The sequence below is a fragment of the Psittacula echo genome (genome assembly GCF_963264785.1).
Source record: "Psittacula echo genome assembly, chromosome: 1".
Classification (NCBI taxonomy): Eukaryota; Metazoa; Chordata; class Aves; order Psittaciformes; family Psittacidae; genus Psittacula; species Psittacula echo.
In genome coordinates this window covers 54,440,297-54,462,061 of record NC_137735.1, presented here as the reverse complement: position 1 = coordinate 54,462,061, position 21,765 = coordinate 54,440,297, and the positions used below count along the sequence as shown (strand labels likewise).

The window sequence follows — 21,765 nt, the reverse complement described above, 5'->3', positions numbered from 1 at the left end:
CTGATTATTAAGTTAAAGTAAATAATTTTTGTCAAAAGAACACAGGGAAGTGTTAGGAAGTAGTTGCAAATGAAGGGGGGGGGGTTGACACCTTTTGTTTCTTGTGCAGCAGTTCTTCAGTTCATGGATATTTAAGAAAGAAAGGGTTGGAGTGGAATAGTTCAGTTTTCTGCCTCATGTTTTGGGAGGCCATTGTGGTCTGTACATTTTTGGAGATGGTGGACTCATCTCATGGAATGAATGATTTCCATGTGCTTCCTTGGAGCTGTGAGTTTGTCAGCCAGGTACCTGAGACAGGTTATCTTGCACAAAGGATAAATGAAGCTTGCAAGTTTACTCATTTGCAAGAGTGTCATAATACTTGAGTATCATTTCCATGTCAGTTATGTTTTGAAAACACCTATTTTAATCGGATGGTTTCAAAAGGTCTGAGCAGAGATTAGCGTCTCTGAGTCTTCTATTTTATCTTTAAAAACATGTCTAGGAGAAATGTCATCTCAAATAGAAATCTTCTTGAAAGATAAAAAGCTTTATAGAAACTTTGTAGTAACTTCATTTAATACCAAAGTCTTGTAGTTTTTTTTCTTGTCTGTTTGCACAGAACAATGTTAAGTGAAAAATGAGCAAGCATTCACATTACAACTGTGTAATACTGGAAGCTAAGGTATTTCCTGAAGTGTGAGTTAAACTGTTCTAGGGCAACTCTTCCTTAAGACAGGAAATGCAGATCTTCCTGGCTGTGAATGTGAAATGCAGTGAAATTGCTTCTATGGTGGGTTTCTGCTTAACCTGGCAGGTGGAGAGTGTGCACTTCATTTTAGAGATGCACAGTGATTACTTCTTGATAGCTGGGCCACTGAAAGCAATGCATGGCTGAAGAGGGACGTACCACTTAGCAAAAGCAGAAAAACTTAATCTGAATGTACTGATTCTGGTTTCAGCCAGTCCAGGTTGAAGGGCAGAGAAATGTTTGCATGTAATGGGTGAAAATAAGAGTAAAGTTAATTCATTGAAAATAAATGTTTCACACAGAATACTTTCTCTTCTAGGTTTTTTGGTGGGGGGGAACATAAGTGATTGAATTAGGTTGTTAATTATTAATTATGTCTTTCTTTGTTTACAATTTGCAGTGTGTGCTGTACTTGTGGGCCTTGAAAATCCTTTACCCCAAAACACTGTTTTTACTTCGTGGGAATCATGAATGTAGACATCTAACAGAGTATTTCACATTTAAGCAAGAATGTAAGTCTACCTTAACATTTCTTCTCTTAACTCCCTTTTCAACAGTTTGATTTATTATTTTGTGAGTATTTGATGCTGTTTACCATCAGTAATTTCAAATGTACTTTTCTTGTTAACTGTCATTAAATTGTAATTGCTGTTCCCTGGGAGGGAACATCTTGCAGGGCTGGGGAGGGTGTCTCAGTGTTGGAAAAAGGAAGAGGTTAGGCCCCCCTGCAGCAGGTAATGAATTACCTATACAAACCCAGGGGTGTCATCACTTGGTGCTGCAGGTGTTGAGACACGTCAGCTTCCCAGCCGGACTGGCCTGGGAGGCAGCCTGGGGCTACTGCAGGACCATCTGGGCCTCCATGCTCTTGGTGAAATCTGCTACTTTTTGCAGTGGCTGCCAGTTTGCTGCTCCACACAGCAGCCTGGCAGTCAAAACCTGCCAGCACACCGGTTTGGGCACCTCTGCGGCAGCTCGCTGTTGCTAGTGGAGGAGCTGACATCTTACTCTGTCTCAGCTGCAGAAGGGGGAAAAATGCAAGGAATTTGTATTTTTGACTGGTTTTTTCCCTCTGAATGTAGTGTTTTCACATTTACCCTGTAAGTAGGCTTGAACTTTTTGATGTGCGGTTTTTATAGGAATTCCTTTCTGTGTTGCAAGAAAGGATTTGGTGACACATAAAAAGCTCATTAGATGCAGACCTTCACCTGCACAATGAAGCTTTGTATTTTTTTCTGAGGCACTGTAAACTGAAGCTCTTGCAATAGGTCTTCATTCCCTTTTAGCATCAAGGGTAAAGGAAATGTTAATTGGCTCAAAGGCCTCATGGTTTACTGAGTTTAATATGCCTATTGGTAAATTAACATTTCAGCTTCATTGTACCACCTCATTCATTTCATAGTGGCATTTCTATAGGTAATTAATTCTAAGGAACTGGGCTAAAGTTCTGATTACTTCATAGAGAGTGTATTGTGTGATAATGATGGTAACCATTCAGCAGACTTTTTAAGGCTTGCTGTATAGATTTCATGGCAGGCTATAATGGTATTTTATTATTGCTTGTTTACAGTTAGGTTTTCTAGAAAAATACAATAAACTTGGCAGAACTTTTATTAGTTTCACCTCAGAGTCTGAGGAATTTTTCCCGCAGTGAATAACAATAATCTTAAAGAATTTTTTGCATGAGGCAAGTTTTGCTGCAGTCTTCAATGCAAGAGAGAGCAGTGAGAACAAGATTTGAGTTATTAAGCAGCATCCTAATTTCTTTTTTTCCTCTTAAATATTTATGGCATTTTCTGACACCATCTTAATCTTTAATAGGTAAAATCAAATATTCAGAGCGTGTATATGATGCCTGCATGGATGCCTTCGACTGCCTTCCCTTGGCTGCTCTGATGAACCAACAGTTCCTGTGTGTACACGGTGGCTTGTCTCCAGAGATCAACACTTTAGATGACATCAGAAAAGTAAGTCTGAATAGTGCTCAGGTCTAATAGGTGAACAGTTAATTGCCAGCAACTTAAACTTGCATTCTTTCTCAATGTTGTTCATTTATGTAAGATGCTGGTATGTCATTCTGACACTGAGGTTGACATTATCGCCTTTTAAAGGTCTTTTTAAATAAAACATAAAGGGAATTGCAGCAATTAGTCCCATTTTATTGAGGTGAGGAAATCACCAGCATCCAGTAAAACAAAGGATTTACGGTCTTTGTGTTCTAAGACAAAAAAAAAAAAGTATTAGGTGTGTAAGTAATTACAAGCTAATGAATACATAGTATGAATTTAAGTACTGTCTACTAGCACAGTGTAAGCACACCATCTGATTATTCTTTGTGCCTTGTTAGGCATTCTGTACTTGGCAAAGAGATAAAATATAGCTCTAGAAAAACCTCACAATACTTAAAGCATTTAATAAAAAAGTATGGTATGATTGCAATGAGTATAGTAAAAATAACATATAACTCTTAAAATGTTTCAAGAGCTTCATTCTCAGTAGGTCCTGCCACATTTTTAATAGTAGTGCACTTGAGTACCTAGCACATTGTCTAAACAAGGCTTTATAAGGTGATGCTTGCATGGTACTCTTGAGCTATAAGAATTTTCTTACCAGTCTCATGAAAGTTCAGGGAACAACGTTGAGCGGTCTCTTCACTGTAATCCAGTGTTGTTGCATGTTATCAGGGATTAAGTTTTTTCTCAGGTGTTTTGTAAAAGAATCTCAGTTGATCTTTCTAAAAGGAGGTATTTAAACCATTCATTCTCAGTATTTCCAGCAGAAAAGATTCTTAGTTCTTGCTTGCATTTTGAAATTTGCAAACATGGATATATCCTTCTGAGCTTTAAAATTACTAAAAGATAAATTATACTTTGAGGCTAATTTGTGGCCTGCTAAAAAATTAATACTTTTTTTTTTTTTAATAAATTAAAAATTGAGCCAGTAGTTACATGTTCTGGTTTAAAAGCAATTAGATTCAGATATTAACTGCACTTTTTAAAATCACCAAATATAAAGTTTCATTTCTGAGGTAAAGCTTCACTATCTAATTAAGCAAAAATATTCTCTGCTTAAAATTTAGCTGGCTTTGCAACAGTGTAATGACAGAGTAAAGCTGTTCAGCTCTCAGATTCTAGATTAGGGTCATTAACATCTTCACTTCCCCCCCACTAGCAGGTTAATTCATCATTGGCAATCAGCAGGAATTGGGTTTGCATATTTATGAATTGTTATTTAATTTAAATGAATTATAGTTACAAAAGCAAAGTTACCAATTATGTTAGAGGGCTGAAATAAGTTAGAAGTGTAGGTATGATATGAATATTTCATGATGAGGGCGCAAAGGCAGAATTGTAGAGGTCTCTTATTAAAACTTTTTAACTGAGTGTTGGAAGCATCTAAAATCAGTTCTTTCTCTCTGAATCTTTTTTGGGGGAGAGGGGGAGGTATGTTAGGTGTGCTAATAAATCATTACTTTATCTTTCTGCTAAAGGGTTGGTTTTATATTCAAGAGGTTTTGCAGAGGAATACTGATTTTTAACATTTCACTGTTTTGCTCTGCTTTGTGTTATTTGCAGAATGATTCTATGTAATTTGAATTTTTTTATACAATATTCAGGCAGAAAGAGGAATTTTTAGCTGCTTAATAAGGGCTAAGGTTATAAGAGCAATGAGAATGTCATGGGAAGATGCTGTAATGCAGAAATGTTGCCTTGGTATTTAAATAAAGATGGGAACTTAAAACAAGATGGGAACTTGCTTTGTAGTAACTATTGTATTTTTAACTTGAGGTGCCTCACTCACATAAATCAAGTGCCATAATGCTTAAAAAAATCACAAAATACAGAAATACCATCTTCTCTCTTGTCCACTGAAATGCTTGCAAAAACGGGTAGAAAAAGAAAAAAACATAACTGCACTCAAAAATTCATTTAGAATGGGAATCCACTGTGTTTCTTAATTTTCAGTTCTATCTGTTCCTCTTTGTCAGTGTTAGCAAGGAGTGTTTCACTTTTACTCAAAATCCACTGCTTTAAAGCTGAGAGCAGCCTGAAGCTGAAAACCAGATTGCTTTGTGTCCTTGTTTGCCAACCCACAAAATGAAAAACACTGACTTTGCTTCAGTGTTTCTGTGGTACATGGTTGAAAGAAGTTAGTATTTCTTTGTCTCCTATTTTTCTTAGTTAGATCGATTCAAGGAGCCACCTGCATATGGACCTATGTGTGACATCCTGTGGTCAGACCCGCTGGAGGACTTTGGAAATGAGAAGACTCAGGAACACTTTACTCACAACACAGTCAGGGGGTGCTCGTACTTCTACAGGTGAATATTACTATGTTGAATGGGTTTCTCTATATGGACTTGTCCTGGTTTTTCAGTATAAATGTTTTGCTTGAGGTTTGTAGTTCTGCTTAGATAATTGAGCCTTTTTTTCTGTGGACTTGCCTTGTTTTTTTCAGGTAAATTCATGTTTGGTTTATTTTGTATCTGGCTTTCACCCATAACTGGGGAACCTTAAAATGACTTAATTTTATTCACCAAAGCCTGTGCATTTTGCTTTTTTCTGTTCTTGTAAGTTAGGGAATGAATGTGTCCCTTCAGAAATGTAGTGACCTGCCCCCTTTTTGTTTGAAAGTGAATTTTAAGTTAATTTAACTTAATTTTGAATGAAAAATGCCAGTGATTGAAAACTCACTACCTGAGTTATTCTGCAGGGTAAGTAAAAATTGTGATTTTCCCCAAGCAGCTGCTTTTTTTGCCCTGTTTTAGCAAACTTTTGCTTATGTTTGGGAATGGTTCTTCCCAAGAAATTCAGGATTTGAACAGAATCGGTTAAACAGGACTGGCTAACAACCAAAATGCAGACAAATGCCTGTAACATTCTTTCAGAAACACATATGGACTTAAATGTAAGGACATCAAGTTGTGGTTCATCTTTGAAATAATTTCTTTTTATTGATGTTTTTACTAAAATAAATGAGAATATTCCTGAAAAACTAATAGTAATGGGGAGGATAGAAGGACATGTAAGCAAATCTCTTAATTTGTGACTATTTAAGGGAAGCTTTCTTCTGTTTCTTTTCTGTTTAGTGGTGATTGTCCTTTAAGCATGGGTGTGTGTAAAGAGTGGGAAGGCTCTCTCTCCTGTACTTTAAACAAGTGCTGGGGGATGCCCTCTGTCCTCTCTTTGACAATGCACCAGTAGACCAAAACAATGAATGATTACCTTTTCCCGGTTCTGCCTGGATGCTGACTGCTGCCTTTCTCCATTTCCAGCAGTAGGTGGCTTGGTTTGTAGACCAAGTCCTGTGGACACCAGGCAGAAGACACCCCGTTGGGTGTGCTTGAGCTGGAGATGAACCTCTCAAGCACTACTTCTATTGTCTCTTCATCATAGAACAGGCCTCTGTTACCTCATGACCAGCAGTGGTGATTATATTGTACCCTCTTCTTGACAGTGTGGGGATTTTTGGGGATTTTGACCTGTTCTTTTTTTGTTCCATACTTAAGGACAAATTACAAAGATGTCAGAGTAACAAAACTGGGCATTAAATAACAAACAAACAATGTATGCAGTGAAATCTTAATTTAAAAATTAATTTTTGTTGAGGAGAAACGTGAAGATGCTATTGGAATGTTAAGAGGTTGTTGAACCTTTGAAAGGTAGCAGTTCTGTTTTAGCCTGTGCTAGTGACATGCAAGTCCATGCTAGTGACAAGCTCAGCAGAAGTGAGGAATCCACTCTTTTAGTTATCTTATAAAATTTCACCATGAACATAGCTGATCTGTAGCTGTTCAGTAACACATAGAAAGTAAATCAATGGGTTCTACTAGTAACCAGGAGACAGAGCGGCTAGAATCAACCTCCTTGTTGGTACCATTAAGCAGGAAGGTAACAGATGGTTTGACTCTCAGAAATTAGTTTTCCTGTCGTTTTTTTGAGCTGTAATTGCTGCGGCATGGGGATGGGCTGAGAACAAAGTGTTTTGCACTGCAGCCTGGGCTGCTGGCGTGCACCTTCTGTGGGCAAGTCTCACTGCGCCTTCCGATCAATAATGTCTGGAAGGTGCTCGTTAAATGTGTTTGGTCTCATTATGAAAGAAGGTGTCAAACTGTTGCAAACAATTGATCTATGTAGAAATGGACTTATGACTCTGAGGGCCAAAATCATTCCTCTTTCAGCAGCACCATACACTGGAGCATGCCTGGGACTCCCAGGCACTGCAGGCAGTGAGTAGTGGTAGTTTCCCCTCATGAACCTCTCTTAGAAAAGTGGGGAAAAAAGCTTTGTGAACATGTTTTGTTGTTATATACAGAGCTTATTATATACTGGAAAAACTTTTAGATTCCCCCCTTTTGCCTCACCCCCACCCCCCCCCCCGAAGTCTGTTTCTATTAATTGCCATAAAATTTCCCTAAAATGTGTGTTTTCTCTTGAAAATGTATCCAGTCTGTCCCCTTGACTCTTGTTCAGAAAAGTTGCATATTTCAGAAAAAGAGGAAATATTTGGAAGATACCTAATTGTTAGATTATGTATGAGGGATATGTAACTGCTAAATGATATGAGCAAATGACTAGTTTGGGGTCACCTTAATTGGGATTATATAAAGGCAAATGTTACTCTTAAAAAAAAGTGCTTAGTTGCTCTGGAAGGTGACTAATTGCTTACCTAATGATAATCCCTGGCAAAAAAAGTATCCATCACTGTGCAATGTCTAATTTTGCTTGACTTTTCTTACTTCCTAGTTATTTCCTGAGAAAAGGAGCAAATTTTCCTAAACAGCCAGCTCAGCTTGTAAATGAGGACTGACTTACGCAGTCCTTCAAGACAGCCTGTTGAGAGGACAGACGTTGTTTATTTTTCAGTGTATAAAGCTTCTAAAGTTTCTTCAGTCATTTCCAGAAAGGGAAGTTAAAAGATAGCAGTGGGGATTTTAAAGGAAGGTCAGGAAGATTTCAGGCACGCACATGAACCAGGGAAATTATTTCTAGATGACAAAGATCTCATAATCAATTGCAGGAAATAACTGTAATAAATAACTTTATCAGACATGTTCATTATAATGGCAAGTTTGGAGTGACTTTTCTCTGATTTAAAGTTACTTCCTGTAACAAAGTGCTATGAGGAAGATAACAGTAACGTGGCTTTCTAACTGTGTACATGCAAGATTAACAGCACCTTCCAGCTCAGTAGCACATGAAATCTTCTCCATTCAGCAAAAATTCTTTTGTGAAATGTTGAGCCATTTGTATGGTGTAAATACACATGCCAAAGTATAAAGGCTGTGGCTTACAGGAGTCTGACAAGCTTCTCACTGCATTTCCCAGGTGATGGCTCACGTACAGCCTATTGAATTTCAAAATGATAAAGTTTTTCTATAAGAAATTTCTTTTTGTGTAGGAGTTTGCGAAGCTGTTATGGCTAGCACTGTGAAATGTCAGATCTTGAAACCATGAGTCTGAACTGTCATTTAGAAATGTAAAGAACAGCGAGCGTAATTTTCAAGGGTGTTAAAGAGTCAACGCTTAATGCATGCCTTTTGCATCCAGCAGCATTTTGCAGCGTGGATTGTCAAAATTTATGGATCCTTGGAATACCACAATGCCACAGTAAAAAGTAACTGTGAAATTTGAATAATTCTTGGAAATTCAGTCAAGTTCTCTGAACCTTAAAGTACAAAGAGCAATAGCGATGAGATTTCATTTCTCCTTTTTGAAATTCAGGTTATACGTTCTTCAAGGACATACATGTAGCATTCACAGAACATACATGTAACATTCACAGGACATACATGTAACATTGCATGTTTGATGCAATTTCATGAAAAAGTAGAAATAATTGATGAAGTGCTAGTTGTGTAAATTGGGTTTTAATTATGAGTCAAGTGAAGCTTTTCTTTAATCCTTACCCAAAATAATGTCATATTCAGGGAATGTTATGAACAAGGGAGAGTTAATTTGTCCCTGAGTGATATTCCCCACTCTCTTCCCCTCAATTTTTTCAGCTGATCCAGCCAGTAAAGAAGTTTTCCTTTTTGTTTATCAGATTATCCATTTTTGCATTAAATTTGTTTAGTGAATGTTTATTTGCACTTAGTCGGTTGCACTTGATCTTGCCAATGACCTATCACACTTATTTCATGAACTATTGGTACAGTAACTTGGGCATTTCTGTAATAAATGTATCTGACTTGGTAAGATACGCTGCTACTTATCATCTTGAGAATGGCTTCTTTCAGTGATCAGAAAGCTTGAAGAAGGCAGCTAGACTTGTTTTCCCTTTGAAATAATACTAATTTAATGGCAGACAGCCACTAAGTGGGTTTAGGCAATTGTTGAAATGTGGGGAATATCCTTTCTCATCCATACTGAGATGGGGAACGTCATCATTAACCGTAAGATTTACTGGATAGATGAAGAATTAAAATGTTTTTTCATCACATTCAGACAAGGTTGCTATGAGCATGCATGGTGTTTACCATGAAAAATTGTGATTGGATCTATGCCGAGCTTGTTTCACTTTCTTTGTGTCAAAGCTTTGGTAAAGAACATTGGAAGTTTGTTTGCACATCTGAGTTAATTAGTAGTGTCTTCTCCTATGTAAGGTACATCAAAGGTTTCCTATCACGGGTAGGCACATGTGCAAGCTTAATACTCACTTTCTGGGATAATTTATGTGTATAAGAATTGGTTAATTGCTATCTTTCAACAAGCGCATAAAAGTGGCATGAGCCTGGCCAAAGTCAATGGATGACCTCAGAAATAGATTAGATACTCAGAAGTTTGCTGCACACATGGCGCTCCAGCCTCTTGGGTTTTGTTAGGGAGTTTAATATCAGTTTTTAAGGAATGGTGATCATGTTAAAGCTGTTTGACTGTTGACTACATTGTTATGTTTTTCCAAAGCAACACAAAACCTAAGGCAGAAATAGTTAACAGTGACAAGGGTAACCAGCCTTGCAGGCTCCTCCAAGAACTTCATTTCCCAGCCTTTGACAGCATTGAAGTGGTTCAGCCTTGCAGGTGCTCTGGGGTAGAATAATAACTTGGGGTTGCCAGCACATCATTTCTGTGGTTCACTTTATATGCACACTAAGTTTGTAAATATGCAGGGATTAGAGAAATGCCTGCTAAAAGCTTTCGAAGACTGTAGCATGTTTCACCTCAGGGTGTGAGGCAGAGTTGTGTGTTTTCAGTAGCAGCATTTTAAACAGATTGTTTTGCTCACTTTTCCACTCTTCCTTCTCCCAGGCCAGAAGCTTTTTGCTACCCTCACACTAAATGCCCAGCTCTATTGGTAGAATTCCTTGTGTGCTTCATCAGACCTGGGAACAGATCCAATTTTAAAAGAATGACTCTGCAAAGAAGATATGTGTTTATTTGTTCTAATCTCATGCAGTTCCCTACTCTGCTTCTCAGTGCATCTTTGCAGACAGCATAGCTAAGGGCTAGAAAAAGCAGGTGGAAAGAGATGTGCTGGGAGCTGCCTAGCACAGCAGAGCAACAAAAGCATTTGCCTTTGGAGACTGAAGAGAAAGGCAAGTGGGCTTTGCTGAAAGCCTGGTTTTCTACGTGCATGTAATCTTAGAGAAACCGTTGGGCTAAATTTAGATGTCTACTTTTTAAAGAAATGTTTATGCCTCTGTTTTAATAGCATGGTGAACGATACAGAAAAAAATTTATTAATACATCATTTTTTTCCAGTTTTTATTGCAAGAGCAATTTGAAAACATCTACCATTTTGGTTCAAATTAGCAAAGTATTGCTTCTCTTCCAGAACTGCACAGAAGTAATCAGTGATCATGCAAAAGAGACCTCAGCACAAGTAAACTACACATGAGGCATTTTAATGAAAAAAGCATGCCGAAGTAGGGAATAATCACAGTCACATACTCTATGGGGAATAACATCTCTCTAGCTTAGCAGTTGGGTATTTTGTTTTCTCTGTGAGTCAGTGCTCTGCTGTGATTCAGCATGACACATGAAGTACAGGCAGAAGGTTGGGTTGTTGTGGAAAAGCCTGTTGCGTGGGGAGGGGGTCTGTTTGTTTGTTTTCTCTCTTGGCCAACTGCTTTATTTCTGCTCATCTGAATAACAGTCTGGGCTCTGCAAAGCAGGGCAAGGAGGAAAGCATTTCTGGAAGGGTAGTGCTCAGAAAAACTAGTAGGGAATTTGATGGAGACGATAATTTTCATTAGAAAGATTAGAAGAAAAATATCCAAGCAGAAGTCTTGTCTGTAAAAGCTTGTTTCTGATAACTTTTGCCATAATCTTTGTTTTGTTGGCATTTTGCAGGATGTCCTGCTGTTTACCTGGAGGGCATGCATTTTTGAGTTCAGGAATATCGTTTAATATGAAAATTCAGCTGGGCAGAAACAAACCGTTGATAAGAAAGCACTGGAAATAAAAGCTCTGTGTTTATTGAGGTGATGGTTTTAAACTGAAAAAGAGTAGATTTGGAGTAGATATAAGGAAGAAGTTCTTTATTGTGAGGGAGGTGAGGCACTGGAACAGGTTGCCCAAAGAAGCTGTGGCTGCCCCATCCCTGGCAGTGTTCAAGGTCATGTTGAACAGGGCCTTGAGCAGCCTGGTCTTGTGGAAGGTATCCCTTCCTGTGGCACAGAGGTTGTAACTAGATATTATTTAAGGTCCCTTCCAACTCTGCCCATTCTATGATTCTGTTGTCTCATGCATTGTCATGGTCTGGGTAATAGGAGTGCTTGCTCATTACAGATACCATGCTAGTCACTTAGAAGAAAGGATGGCAGCCAGACTTTTCTTTTTTGTGTATTTGCATGGAGGACTATGTGACATCTCTGCCTTTCTAGATGAGGGCCCTTTAGAATCAGCCCAATTCTGCTAGTGAAGGTCTATTTTCCACAGATTTATGAAGAATAAGATAATTAAAGAATAACCTCCCCACCCCCCCCTTTTTGTACTTCGAAGTGGAAAGAAGAACCTATCATGTCTATGTAGGAGCATTTTTTTTTTATCGCTTCATTATATCTTCTTTAAAAGCAGTACTACTTAACACTGGATGAAAAGAATATTATGGGGGAAAATGTAATAGGCTAGACATTTTGAGCAGCTGCGCTGATAATGAACATAATCAACTGTCTGTCAGATTTTTCATTATAGACCCCAGTTTTCAGAAGTTAATGTAAAAATTTCTAAACAAAATGTACCATAAGTCTGCATTTAGTCACAATTAATTATGAAAAGAAATGTATGCAAATTAGTTCTCATTTGCCAGTGGTTTGAATGGCAGCTTGTCAGCAGTTGAGATCACTGCAGTTGCCAAAACGATACCCCACGTAATTTGGGAATTGAAATTACTTTATAATGGCAATCTTTTTAGACAATTTCAAATACCAGACCTTCAACTGAGAATATATGCTGGATGGGTCAAGTCCAAAACCAGCAATATACCGTTCTACTGCGTTTGTAGCCTCTAGCTGCAAATGACATTTTACCTTCAAAATATCCGGGAAGGTTGGAAGCAAGAGTAGCATTTCTCTTGGATAAACTGAAGGAAGGTGATGCATTTGATTCTGCAAGGGTTTTTTGTATGAATTTTCATCTCTTCAGTGCATGAAGTTAGAAACTGATGGGTCTGTTAAGTGATTGCAAGTGGGCTCTGAAGGTGGTCCATGGAATCATGGCTGGCACAGCAGGCCTTTTGTACAGTGTTTAGTTGAGGGGTTTTTGTTTTGGGGTTTTTCTTTGTTTGTTTTTGTTTGTTTGTTTGTTTGTTTGATTTTTCCTTTTTTTGGGTTTTTTTGTTTTTTTTTTTTTTTTTCATCCTTGGAGATTCAGAGACTCTGGAAGTTTGTTTGTGTTATTTACAGGCACACCACAAGCCCATCATGCTGCAGAACCAGCACAGAACTGATCATAGAGATGTCTTTGTGTCTTTCCCAACACCTTGTATTTCCTTCTTTAAGCCTTTCCAGCTATTCTATTATTTGAACTATGGGAGAGCTGAATCGATAGTGGAAAATAAACATGGTGAAGGGATGTTATTGCAGGGTCTATTTTGCTTTCTGTACAGCCGTTGGGTGACATTTCAGAACTGCTATGTGAGGTTTACACCTTTTGCCACCAGTTTTGATTATTTTTTTTTTCCTTTTAAGCAACAGGTTTTTTTAATTATTGCTCCCCAGCTTGCCCAGCAATGAGAAGAAGGAAATAAACATCTACAGGTCACATCCTGGGCCTCAAATCCAGGAAAATGTGTCCTGGTCTCAGGTCAGACATTGCTCTGGGGCAGGCTGCGCTCTGAAGGCAGCCCAGTTCTCCACCCTTACCAACCTGCCTCTCTACTATGCTGGCCTCGGAGCTCGGGCACTTGGAGCTGGTCAGGCTCCTGGCAGACAGAGGGGCACAGAAAAGTAGCAGCTCTGACTCCTGTGCCTGGCCAGCTTGTCCTGCTGCTGATGTGCCGGCAACCTCTGGTACTGGAAGTAAATTCAGATAGCGACAGAAAGTGGTAATACTTGTTTCTCCCCAGGTTTAATGTTTTAAGTGCAACTCTATTAAACTGCAAAGGATAAGGCAAAGTAAATTGTATAGGACTGACCCAAAGAGGAGTAACTCTAAGGGAGTAACTCTAGATGTTGTCTGAATAAAGCCTCCCACCACTTTGATGTTTTTAAGGGTCCTGGGAATGTTTTGCAAAATCTGTGAAGGCTTTTTTATTCTGGTGCCGCTTCACCTTTATCCTTTTCCATGCATGATCTTTGTTCTGTTTTGCTCTTGCTATAATTGGCTTTTGACAGGGGAAGTGAGGAAGTTTTGACTTTCTTGGTTTCTGTATTAAATTACTAGTGATAGGAGAAGAGAGGTTTTGCTTCGTGAAGTGAGAGATGGTCATTGTGGTTTTTATCCTTTAATACAGGCACGGAGAGTCATCAGTGGTTTAAATGTAAGAAGAAAACAGCATTACAGAAAAAACAAAACTTATTTTTGAAAGCAACAAAATGGAGTAATTTTAAGTTCTGTAACGCTTAATTTTAAATAGCTTTTCTTGAAAACTTAATTTTTCACACTTATGCTGTCAAAACTGTTATGTTTTGTTTTTCTTGTATGTGATTTCCGTATGTGTTCAGTGTCTTAAACAGCAAAAATAGTTTTCACAGTGCTGAGGTTGTACTAAAGGGCTCCTCCATTCACCTTGAAAGCAAAACTGTCCATGTGCAGTGAAAATATATGATAGAGATTCCTCTATCATCATTTTCACCTAGAGATCTTGTTTTCATACAGTAGAACACGTATCGGAAAGATGCATTCAGTGAGCACGTTTTCAGGGTTTCAGAAGTAGTAAATTTACATTTGAGGTTGGGGAAAAGATAGCTCTTGTTTATCAAGGAGATCAAGTTCAGAAGATCAAAAATCTCCAGTTTGGAGATTGAGTTGCCTTTCTTTTTTCTTTCTCCCTCTCTTTCCACACACCACCTTATTATCTGGTGTCCGTAAGCAGCCTGTGCATACTGCCATTAGTGGGGCAGAAGTTTTCTGTTGCAAGAAACCATTGTATCACGTTTTTCTGAGTACATCAAATCTTAAAGTATAATAAAAGAAATTATTTCTGACAGTCAATAGGGTGATTTTTGCTGTGTAATGAATTGCACCTCTCTAGTGTTCCTCTCCATGCAGGTATGGGGTGGAATTAAAAAAGGTGCTGCTGCTAGCGTTGTCCCTATTGAAATCTGCCTGCAGAGCAGGGACTGATTTCATGAATGATGCATGTTGGACAAAACGTTTTTTGAAAGCTAGAGCTAAATGTGATGCTTCTGATAATGCCATAACAGGTGCTATTATTTTCTTTGAACAGTTACCCTGCTGTATGTGAATTTCTACAGCACAATAACTTGTTATCTATTCTCCGAGCTCATGAAGCCCAGGATGCTGGGTAAGTATGTGTGGAGAGGGGGCATTAATAATGTATAATGGCTTAGTGTTCTCAAACAGAGCAAGGAAATAAAGAACAGCTGAGTGAGAATGAACTGGATAGCTTAAAATTATGTTGCAACAGCCCTCACTTCTTAGTAATACTATAAAAACATACACTGGCATTAGAACATATTTTATGTTATTATTACTGGGTTATGGGACTTAATGAATCCTCATATGTCCCATTTACTTGGCCTCAGTGATTTTTAAGTGACATAAAATGACCACAAGACTGTCAAATTGATGCCAAACTTGGGAAGGAAAAAAAATTCAGCTCAGAAAAAGAAGTTTTACAAATGTGCCCAAGACTTCTAACACACTGATTGCCGCAGTGCCTGGGAAGTGATTTGGCTTAGGAAAGCCAGAAGTGTCAGCTCTTAAGTCTTTCATGCCTACGTGAAACTTATGGTCCTACTGGTTTTACGCTTAACCAAGAAAATTCACTTCTGCTACTCTTTAGCCCAAACAGATTTTATGCAGGAGTATCACTGATGAATTTAATGTATGCAAAAGCAGTCCAGGTCGAGCACCAGGGAGTGCTGATGGTTCCCTCATGGAGCTATTGTCTGTGTAAAGATAGAATTTTTTTATGCTGCTGTAAAAAGTTAAAATATTATCTATTCATTGAAATGTACTGTGCTTGTGAGATATTAATGAAGGATTGGTAGCAGAATAAATAGCTTTGCATATCTTGAAGAAATTATTAACGTGTTTATTTGGAGGTAGAAACTTACCCAACCTGAATAGTAATAAAAGATAAAGTAACAAGATGGTAGGAATGAGGTCGGTAGCTGCTATGCATATAAAAAGCTATTCTGAATGTTTGAATTGTCACATACTTGAAAACGTCAATGCAATTAAAAGCAAGCTATTACCCTGCCAGAAATAACTGACATGAAATACCCAAGGGTAATGAAATTTCATTTTTATTGTATTGCTTTCCAATAAAGGGTAAAAAAGAAAATTTTGTAGAAAGGATTGCGTTGAAACTATACAATGGTTGCTGTGCAACTATTGTACATGTCTGCCAGATTCCTCTGTTTCTTGTAGCTGAAGACTGAAGAGCAGCATTTGGTGTTACTTACGTCTTAGTAAGACAACTACTGTTTAGTTGGTTTGCTTCCAATTGCTACAGCTTTAATGCTGGATTGATTATATGTTGGTCCAATAAACCTTTTATTTTTCATAAGGCAGCAAGGTTAGGTAATGAAGACATGCAACTGTTAGTAAACTGGCTGATAGACTGGATAGACAGCACTGAAAATATTGGATCCCCTGTTTCTCCTTTCCTTCCCATACTTTCCATCCCCCCGGCCTTGCCATCGCTTACCTGCCCATAGGGGGCAGGGAGCTGGAGTGTCATGGAGGACAAGTGCTTCTCCTCTTGAGGCAGAGCTGTGCACCTCCAAGACATGTGCTGGTGCTTGCCTTCACCCACAGAGGGAAAGTATGGGAATGTCCTGGGGTGCACACACATAGAGGCTGCCTGGCTCCAGGGACGAGCACTGAGTGAACTCGTAGCAAAACCCATTACTAAGTGTCAGATGAAGACACAGGTTTCAAGCATGGTGTGAATACTTGCCTATCCCAAATAGAAATAACAAGTAAACCCGCAGGAAATATTTTTTTCCACTTTAAAAATCACATATGCATGTTTTTCTGACTTGGCATTTGTTAAAAGCCACTGCAGTAATGTGCTCTAAATTTCAGCAGTGACAAATATACATACAAACACTGGGCAATAATTAGTATCTGCTCTTTCCTTTCAGGTATCGTATGTACAGGAAAAGCCAAACAACAGGCTTCCCTTCACTAATCACAATTTTTTCAGCACCAAACTATCTAGATGTATACAATAACAAAGGTAAGAATTTCATTCCTGTTAATACACAGTAGACGGTACTTCTTTTTACCCAAATATATTACAATGGTTTTCTTTTTCACTCCTTTATCTGTTCATTCTCATTTTCTTCCTCTATTTATTAGTTCATGCCCATTCCATTTATTACATAATGCAAATCTAATTAAATTTATTACAGGCAGATGTATGCCTCTGAACATAACTATAGATTGTAATATGCCTTAGGATATTTCTGTACTTCAACTGCAAGTTATTAAGTAAGTGTTACACAGGAAACAAAACTGCAAACAGCTCTATTAACTGAGAGAAGCGTATTAAGAAATGCTCTAGGTGAGATGTTCAGAGCCCAGTGTTCCTTATAATTATTTGTCCCTTTGCTCCTTTCCAGTAAAATTAATGGAGTTTGTATACGCAAAGCCTGTAGCCAGCTAACACATTGGCATATCGTCAGCGGATAAAGAAAGAGGATAGATATTGTCCAAGTTCCTTTATGGTTTGGGTTTTTTAATCACTTGAAAACTATTATGTAGGAAATTAAATATCATTAGCAAAACAGAAAAAAAAGGTTACAGCACAAATAAGCTGTCACTGGTCACTCTATGAAGTCTCCACTGAACACAAGCGTTTGCAGCTTCTCTGAGTTTATTAGTTCATTGCATTCTCTGGAATCTCCTCTGACGAGCTGGAAACAAAATAATGTTTCTAAAAATAAAGTATTCTAATAAACCTGTCCTCCTATATCTTGCAATGAGCAGTACTGTTTGCTTCACTCGTAGTCCCAGTAAAGCTAAAGTTATTTGTGTTCCTCTGTGAGCAAAACAAACCAATTTTTTTCTCAATGATACTCTTGCAAGTGGCTTCATTGCAAAGAAATCAGTCGTTCTTGAGAAGAGACATTTTTGGATGCTTACATGCAAAGGAAGTAAGCCATTTAATTTTTTTCTTAAACCTGCAAAACAAAGCTTCTTCAGGCATCATTTTATATTATAAATCTTATGATCTAAAAGCTGTTATGCCATGAACCGTATGCAAGAGAAGGAAACACTTCACTATCAGATAATGGGGTCTGTATACGTTGGTGTTCTCAATATGCGTGTTAACTTGTGTAAAAATTAATGAAAGCATTCTGCAAAAAACATGCAAGCAGAGCTGTCAGTAGCTACGTTTGTAAAAGTGGCTCCACTAGCAACCCAAGAAGCACAGGATGAAACAAGGAATATGTTAATCTTCTTGGCATCATGGTTGCTGTTGGTGAAAAAGTGTGTTTAGTCTCTGGGCGGCTGCTTTGTATTGAAAGCAGACCAATGATAGGTCTGTACAAGTGAGGTGTCAGAAAGTGTTCACCTTTTGTTTATTAACGCATGGAGGCAGCTCTGGACACATGAAGGCAAAGGGTGAACAATAAGGGATTTTTGTCATGAAGGCAAATGTTAAATGTAAAACAGTGATTTATAATATTCAGAATCTTGTTCCAGGATGCTCCAGTGTAGCAGGCAGGTCTTAAAACAGTTGAAAAGCCTTTTCTGGTGAAAGGCTGTTAGCCAGCTTGAGAGGTGCTGGTTATCTGTGGTCACAGCTGAAGTTTGGGTGCATTGGTGGTGATACCTGCTCTGAGTGAGCTCAGGCAAGTCAGCAGCAGTGCAAGATCAGTACTGGTGTGACACTCTTTAGGGTGTGAATTGTTGTGAATTTAGAGGCTGACGTTTAGCAGCTTTGATTTCCATTGTGTTTAACTGCTTCTTTTTCCTCTCATTAGAAGTTTTGATGCATTATTTCATGTGACTGATTGCACTGGCTCTTTGCATTTAAAGTACGTCACGCATAGGTTTTCAAGCTGCATTGCTCATGCATCTTCACCTGGATAGCAGTTGGGTGCTTGCTTCCTTCTTCATGAAAGAAAAACACCATCATCCTCAATCAGTCCAAAACCTGGTTTCTTGTTGGCTTCCTTGATTTGCAGCAGATGAATTAAATAAGAACAGAGAGCTCCTGACTGACTGGTTTCAGAAGGCAAAGAAAGGTTTTTTCCTCCAGAGGTGTTATAAGACTGTTGCTGTAGCCGACTCATCATGCACTGGTGCAGAACCTGGCTGATTTTTACAGATCATTTTGGGGTTTGGTTACTGTCAGTCCTTGGAAAAGGAGTTCCCCTCCTCCTAGCAAGTATCTTCCTTTCTAGTATGCATCCTTAGTATGCTTCTGGTTGTCACTTAGCTAATAAAGTCACCCTAAATAAATTCCTGAGAGGCTCCAGCTACCACTGACATGAATTTTTAGTTTCTAAATTTAAATCATTTTGTATGAAGTGTTATTTAAGATAAATACATTTTTTTAAGAAACTGCAAGGGGCTAGGAATGCTCCTTTTCTGCCCCAGGTTGATAGTTCTCATACCCATTAAAGCAGATGTACTTTCTTGTACTTCCTTGTACTTCTTCAAAGCACTTCAGAAGAAGTGAGCTTGGTTGCCAGCTTTATCCAAGGGCTTATTCAATCACTGGTGGAGAGCAGCCACTGGGATTAGATATGTCCTCAGAGAGCAGTAGGGAGGCAACATTTGCAGAGCAAAAGGAGGTTCAGCAGGAGTAGCTTTGAAGGTAAGCTACCCAAACAAGACCATATTCAGCGTATCTGCTGTTAATAATGCTGCTGCGGATCCTCTGCATGGGCTGTCTCATAGTACCCACCCAGCATGGGAATCTCTTGGCTTTGCACTAGCCGACTCTGGCACCAAAAAGAGTGTTCTGTATCCTTTGGTTACTGGCCGTTGCCTTGTGAAGGCTGCATGTGTAATTTATCTGTCATGTGGCTGCTGGTCGTGCTGCAGCGCCAGCCCACACACATGCACAACCGCGGGTGCCAAAGTTAGGTTTTTCAATTAGGAGGCTCCTGTCAGGGGTTCCCTGTGTAGTTAATGGAGACAGAGAGATACACTTTCAGGGGGTGATTCAGAGACTTGGCAACTGCCTAGATATGGGGAGTCTAGAGTCCCTTCCCTTTCCAAGACTATCTTTCTTCATTATTGTTATTAATGCGTTTCATATTCATTATAATGGAGAGCATTGGCAAAGCGGAGGAATTTGTACATATGGTTTTTGGCAACTTCTGAGCTTCTGTTCAGTGTCTTCATAGCTTTCCCAAACTTTTCTGCTCTCATTTAGATTAGTAAGAGGCATAAAGAAAAAGATACTTTAAGATTATTATTAAAACTTGTTACAAGAGATATTGGTGCATTGATCATTTTCTAAGACTACTCCTTCTGGAGAAGATCAAAACTCCTCATGCAAGAAGATAAATGGTAATTGGATTGTGGTAGTTACTTGTGAATTCAGGGCCTCAGAGGAAGGCTGTACTGATCAAGAAACTCTGAGAAGGTTGTATAAGTACACGCTTACCACTGAGTTCAAGGGTGTCCATCACCAGGAGAAATTCCATAGAGCAACACAGTAGGAGGGTGCCAAAAATGACTGCGTTATATGATCTGCTGGCCTTGTACTGTGTCTAAACTTTCATTACAGCATTTAATGTTGCTTGATGCCCTAATTAGGGCTTGCTGTAATGTTGTTAAAAAAAGAAGGTGAAAGATTTTACAGAAGTTCTACAGAGGCAGGCAATTTATTTGTAAATCTTTGGCTATACTTCATATTTTAGCATCTGGCTGTCACTTCAGTAAATGCGTGCTTTTTGGCTGAGTGAACAATTTTAACTAGCTGTCTAAAGACAGACTATTCTCTTTTGAATGCTTTTAAAAGGTTAGGTTTCATAGAGGTGAGATAACCACCAGAGAATCCAAAGCTATTGGAAAAAAACCCAATGTGGTGTTTCTTCCAGCATGCTGCCACGTACACGTGGTGTTGCTGAAAGGAAAAGCAGATGATGAAGGAAAGAATCAAAGACAGCATGCAGGGGAGTTTGGGATACTAGAAAAATCAAAACCAGCTGTACATCAGTATCAGATAAGTAATGTATCAGTGAAACGTGCATAAGGTATCAGCATGTGGTACGCCATGGGTACACATTGAGAAATGTACCTGATCCAAATGGATCTAACAGGAAAATTATATTGGAAAAGGCAGAGTAATATACCTGGAAGGCAAGGATAATCTTCAAGAAATAATACTACTTTGGGAGGAAAAATGCTGGGTAACCTTCTGTTTGCCCTATCAGTTTTCTTTAACGCTTTTTCTCTGCTGTTGTGATGAGGCCTTGTCACAGAAACAAAAGCTTTTCAAGAGGAGCTGTCAGGGTATCTAGGCCATCTCATTGCCAATGCAGAGGAGTTTTTGCCGGGAGTGATTTTTTTGCAGCCTATTGAAAAAATCTTGAACGCTGTTGCGCTGTTTCTTTGGGAGACGCAATTGCACCTGTAACATAGAAGTCTTCAGAATTCTGGAAGGGAAGATTTTCCCGGCTGCAATTGGCCCCGCTCCTATACGGGATTATTTAGATTATTACCTTGTATAGTAAATATTTTTTTCTTTTGATAATGTTTAAACTCCTAAAGCATTTTACTAACCCTTATCCCTGACCTGTCTTGGGCAGAAAACGCTGTGGTTACTTAGCAACTCTGCTGGAGGAGAAGGCACTGTTCCCAGTTGCACAGTTAATGCTGAAGTTAATTTGGCATTAAATCAGAAATTGAAATTCTTTCTTAGGTATGAGGAATTTGAGAGACCTTTTGCTGTGTTCATTTTCAAAATGCAGGATGAGTTTTCTGGAAAAAAAAATGCAAGAAAATCTTGTTTGCTAATATTATTTTGAGGTTGTTTATGTAAAAAGATGTAGCTCATTCTAGGGTAGTATTTCTACCATGTGCTTTTCCATCGGTGGGTGGGGAAGTTATCAATTAATTTATATTCAAAAATGATTAGATAAATCTCCAAGCAGGATATGTATTTCTGAACTATCGGTCACATGGCTTAATGATGTTCACATTGCTTAAGGGCTTAATCCACCTCCCAGCATATAGGCTTGTGAATCATCATTTGAGATGCCAGAGAGGTCCAAGATATTCACTCGGATCTGATGGGTATGACACAGGAGATCAGGGCCATCCCAGCTCATCTTATATGAGGGAGACCAAGGAGGTACCCCGGCGGTCTCAAATGGCACGTTTGTGTTTATTTTTGAAGATTAGAAGAGCTGTCTTCATTTCTAGCTGAAGGAAGGAGGTTCGTTACCTACACATTTTTCATCACTTGTATTTCCAGCCTTAGGTACCTAT

The 21,765-nt window shown here is 38.7% G+C and overlaps 1 protein-coding gene across 4 annotated transcripts in view; it reads left to right on the top strand.

Moving 5' to 3' along the window:
- Positions 1–21,765, top strand: part of PPP3CA (protein phosphatase 3 catalytic subunit alpha) — a gene marked incomplete at its 3' end in the record, with an annotated part of 187,019 nt that overhangs the window by 138,516 nt on the left and 26,738 nt on the right. For all 4 annotated transcript variants that reach the window (XM_080628623.1, XM_080628620.1, XM_080628621.1 and 1 more), the window contains exons 4-8: positions 1,131–1,242; positions 2,552–2,697; positions 4,912–5,051; positions 14,564–14,641; positions 16,452–16,546. In XM_080628623.1, the coding sequence (XP_080484749.1) occupies positions 1,131–1,242; positions 2,552–2,697; positions 4,912–5,051; positions 14,564–14,641; positions 16,452–16,546 (571 nt within the window). The remainder of the gene's footprint in view (positions 1–1,130; positions 1,243–2,551; positions 2,698–4,911; positions 5,052–14,563; positions 14,642–16,451; positions 16,547–21,765) is intronic.